The sequence below is a fragment of the Trichechus manatus genome, unplaced genomic scaffold, assembly GCF_000243295.1.
Source record: "Trichechus manatus latirostris isolate Lorelei unplaced genomic scaffold, TriManLat1.0 scaffold00159, whole genome shotgun sequence".
In the NCBI taxonomy this organism is placed as follows: domain Eukaryota; kingdom Metazoa; phylum Chordata; class Mammalia; order Sirenia; family Trichechidae; genus Trichechus; species Trichechus manatus.
The window spans coordinates 5,501,323-5,506,287 of record NW_004444095.1 but is presented as its reverse complement, the minus strand read 5'-3'; the positions used below and the strand labels follow the sequence as shown (position 1 = coordinate 5,506,287).

The 4,965-nt window shown below is 39.1% G+C and overlaps 1 protein-coding gene across 1 annotated transcript in view; it reads left to right on the top strand.

Moving 5' to 3' along the window:
- LOC101360358 (E3 ubiquitin-protein ligase RNF168-like) overlaps positions 1 to 691 on the top strand; it is a 55,466-nt gene extending 54,775 nt beyond the window's left edge. Inside the window, 1 exon segment of the mRNA XM_012558345.1 lies at positions 3 to 691. Within this exon segment, the coding sequence (XP_012413799.1) occupies positions 3 to 691 (689 nt within the window).
- Positions 692 to 4,965: the final 4,274 nt, after the last annotated feature.

Sequence of the window (4,965 nt, the reverse complement as noted above, 5' to 3'; positions counted from 1 at the left end):
AGCTGCAGTTAAGCCTTGCGGCAAAACAGAGAGTGGGCTTGGTATATTTGGTATGACACAGATAACTGGAAACAGCATGATGGTGAAAAAATATGAAGAGACTAACCTACTGATCAGTAGTAATACTTTCAAAAGAAAAAATGAGGCGTCTACCTCTACAGCAGTCAGGGATCCATGCTTTTCTGCAAAAAGAAGGGAAATATTCCCCATAGCTTCCCCAGACCAAGAAGAAACAGAAATCAACTTTACTCAGAAACAGATGGAGTCGGAGCATCTACTTTTTGAGAAACGTAAACAAGAAGAACAGGACAGGTTATTAGCATTTCAGTTTCAGAAAGAGATGGATAAAGAACAAATGAAGCTAAACAGGCGAAAAGGATCCCCAGGTAAATATCAGTTATTTACTACATCCTTTTCTCCAGACACATTTCTAATGGGACAGAAGGATTCCAAAGACAGCAACTTCAAGAAACAGAATGATAAGGAACTTTCAAAATGTTGGAGAAGCTTAAGAGATGAAAACCAGCAACCTTCTTTTAAGATTCAGTTAAAACACTCAGCTACTGGTAATGGAAGAAGGATGCCAAATTCTACTAGACATGGTTGTGATGTGCCAACAAGTGCCCATTCCCCACAGCCTAGTAATTCATAGAAAAATATTTTTCAAATGTTTCAGAGATACAGAAAGTAATGCTTGGATGAAGATGTCTTTTGTTATCTAGTAAAACAGGATTGTGAAGCTCCCTTTTTAATTATAAAAGCTTTATGAATAAATTTTCTCTGTAGTGTGTACACATTGTCCTTAGTTAAAGGACTGTGATTACAAGGGAAGAATATACTAATGTGTTTCTGCAAAGCTTAATGATTAGCAAGGGTACCAATCCTTTCCATTATTAACAACTGTGATGTACTAAAGTTGACAGTCCTTATAAAGATGCTTTTGTTAACTTCAATAAATAAAAATAAAAAGAAAGGAAAAGCAACGACCTTCCTGGAGTTTGTTTTCTTGAGGCCTAAGTTCCTTGAAAGGATAATGTTCGAGAGGAGGGAAGAAACATGACAACTTTGAAAGTAGCAAAAGGTAGTCCAGGAAGGAAACTGATGTCTATATGTTACCTCTACCTGCTCCCTTGCTTTCCCTGAAGGAAAATGACTACTTGGTGTAAATGGGAAGGTTGTTCCCTGTGTCCGGTCTGTAGCATCTATCAAGTTTCATGCATCATAGGTGCTGGACACAGTGAAGCTATACAAGTCTAAGGGGCTGTTTTAGTTATCCGTAACAGAAATACCACAAGTGGATGGCTTTAACAAACAGAAATTTGTTCTCTCACATTTTAAAAAGCCAGTTCAGGGTGCAAACTCCAGGGGAAGACTTTCCCTCTCAGTTGGCTCAGGGTGGGAAGGTCCTTGTCATAAATCGTCCCCTGGTCTAGGAGCACCTCAGCACAGGGACCCCAGATCTAAAGGCTGCACGCCACTCTTGGCTCTTCGTGCTTGGTGGTAATGAGGCCCTTCTCTTCTCTGCTTGATTCTCTCTTTTATATCTTAAAAGAGATTGACTCAAGATACAGCTTAATCCTATAGATTGTGTCCTGCCTTATTAACATAACTGCCTCTAATCCTGCTTAATTAACATTATAGAGGTTAGGATTTACAACTCGTAGGATAATCACATCAGATCACAAAATGGTGGACAAGCACACACTACTGGGAGTCATGACCTAGCCCAGTTGACACACAGTTTTAGGGGACACAATTTAATCCATAACAGGGGCCACGCTGACTTAACAGTATGTGGACTAATAACCAGAGAGACATCTCTAATTGTTCTTCTGGGAACTTCATACAATCCTGTGTTGGGACAGCCAGGGAAAGGGTAGGGTTTTAGGGGCTTACCAATATTTGTTGTTGTTGTTAGGTTCCATAGAGTCAGTTCTGCCTCCTAGTGATGACCCTGTGTACAGCAGAACAAAACACTGCCCGGTCCTACACCATCCTCACAACCGTTGCTATATGTTAGCCCATTGTTGCAGCCACTGTGTCAATCCATCTCATCGAGGGTCTTCCTCTTTTTTGCTGACCCTCTACTTTACCTACTACCTTCTCCAGGGACTGGTCCCTCCTGATAACATGTCCAAAGTACGTGAGACGAATCCTGGCCATCCTCACTTCCAATGAGCTTTCTGACTGTACTTCTTTCAAGACAGACTTGTTCGTTCTTCTGGCAGTCCATGGTGTATTCAATATTCTTTGCCAACACCATAATTGAAATACATCAATTCTTCTTTTGTCTTCCTTATTCATTGTCCTCCTTTCACATGCATATGAGACAATTGAAAATACCATGGCTTGGGTCAGGGGCATCTTAGTCCTCAAAGTGACATCTTTGTTTTTTAACACTTTAAAAAGGTTATTTGCAGCAGATTTGCCCAGTGCAATGTGTCGTTTGATTTCTTGACTGCTGCTTCCATATGTGTTTAATATATCACATATATTAAATTGTTGGTTTGTCATGGGATAAAGTAAACTTTGAAAACTGTCATGAGCCAAGAGCATGACTTTGGCTTGTGTTGGGGCACAATTCTCCATGATCTCTTGCATTTCTGTGTGTCTTGCAAGTGAGGATCTAATGGCCTTTTGTTACAGCCTCTCTTTTCAAGACTTCCAATAAATTCCCTTTTGACCTCAAATAGCCCAACTGGCTAAAGACTCTAAATAGAATAACGTTTACGAATTTGGGGGAAAAAAAATGACACTTTTTTTTTTTTTACTTAAATCTAAATTTTGATAGGAACATCAGCTTAATTTACAAATGTGAACAGGCTGCTTTTAGGGGAACAGGTGATGGCAAGTGGTAGGATGATTCAGGGTGTGGAACACAGGAAGTGACAGCAAGATACATTTGTTAATCCACATCTACTTACAATTATTATTACAATTTTAATAAAGGCAAAAAATCCTTATGGAAAAAAATTTAGACATAGAAAATTATAGTGAAAAGTATTTAAACAATGTTCTGTCATAAATATAAAGATTTATATAGTTTTACTTTCTAATCTTATTTAATGACAATTGTATCCATAATATGTGCATATTATATACCTGTTATGTAAATATGTACATATATGTATGTTGTGTGCTGTCCAGCCGATTTCAACTCCTAGAGACCCTATAGGACAGAGTAGAATTACCCTATAGTATTTCCTAGGCTATAATCTTTATGGGAGCAGATCGCCAGGTCTTTTCTCCCACTGAACTGCTGGGTGGGTTCGAACACCGACCTTTCAGTTAGCAGCCAAGCACTTACCCATTAGGCAACCAGGGCTCCTTCATATACGCATATATACATACATGTGATTGTTAAATAATAATGAAAATTGTGACTATGATTTGTTTAGTATTATTGATGTACACACACACACGCACACACACACACGATGACAAGTCCTTACATGAAGCTGGTCATTCTCCTCTCCACTTCATCTTTGATGCAACAGAGCAGCACAGATGTTAAAATCTCACAGTGTGGAAGTGTCAGTGTCAAGGATTCCAATTAGATTGATTTAATTTCATATCCTACAGTTTCTCTATTACTTCACACTGCTTCTCTAGCAGCAAGAGTAGGAGTATTTGAGATCAACTGATTATGAAAATGTAACTTGATGTATCTGTTAACTCACTATTGGCCAACACTTTCAAAATCCCCTTGGCGTTTATATATTCTTTTTCACCATAAGAAATACAAACCTGGTTTCCTGTATGTCATCTCTCTCCATCTATGCCTCTCTATCTTCACTTCCCTTTCTTTCAGTATGAAAATTGCATTGCCCAACAATACTCTGCCTAGATCAGAATCCCACCTAGCTCCAGTTTTGTTCATAGACAGGTGTACATTGATAATAATTAATTCTCTGAGAGTTTCTGCCAAGTCCACAGCTGCTTCTTTGCACAACTGGCTGTCTCATAAAACCAAAAAATCAAACTCATGGCGACCCGTGTGTTACAGAATTGAACTCCATAGATTTTTTTGGCTGTAATCTTTATGGAAGCTCACGAGGCTTTTCTTCCGTGATGCTGCTGGGTGGGTTTGAACCACCATCCTTTAGATCAGTGGTTGAGCGTAAACCGTTTACACCACCCAGGGACCTTGGCTGTTTAATAGCGGGTTGAAATAGTGTGATGAATAAATGTAGCAGAAGCCTTGTTATATTTTTGTCCTCCTGTGAATATATAATGAGAAATCAATGGAAAGGAAGAACAGGTCTGGGGTGGATTAACTGTGGTGGGCAGATTGACCATGAAACTAAAGAAGCTCAAACTTTAGGGCCCTTCACTTCCGTAGGACACTGCCAAGACTCTGTATGTTGTAAGTTTATATTCTTTTTCTTAAAGAGACCACCACCCCAAATTATATATGCACTTTGCATTCCACAACATCTAGATTCTCTCCTGAGAAATTTGTAGGCAATACAGATATTGCTAGCTCAAGAAGGAAAAGAACAGGAAGGAGACTGATCCAGTGAAGGAGAGGAGCAATAAACGGAAAAATGACAACATTGATTTTTTTTAGAAATGGAAAGTTTTTCGGTAATCTAGAAATCTCTTAAGAAGAAGACATGGAGAAAAATCCACCGAACATGCGACTAAGGGCTGAATAAATTTGTGTCTTCTTTTCCACTTGGGAATATTCTTTGGACATAAAATTTCCAAGTCAATTCCTCTATACAATTGGGCTCAAATATATTTAAATTCCAGTTTGTTTTAGGGAAAATTGTGTAAAACTTTAATTGCTTAGGAGCTCTGGTGGTGCAATGGTTAAGTGCTCAGCTGCTAACCGAAAGGTGGGCAGTTTGAACTCACCAACTGCTCCTCAGAAGAAAGATGTGGCAGTCTGCTTCCGTAAAGATTACAGCCTTGGAAACCCTATGGGGCAGTTCTACTCTGCCCTACAGGGTTGCTGTGAGT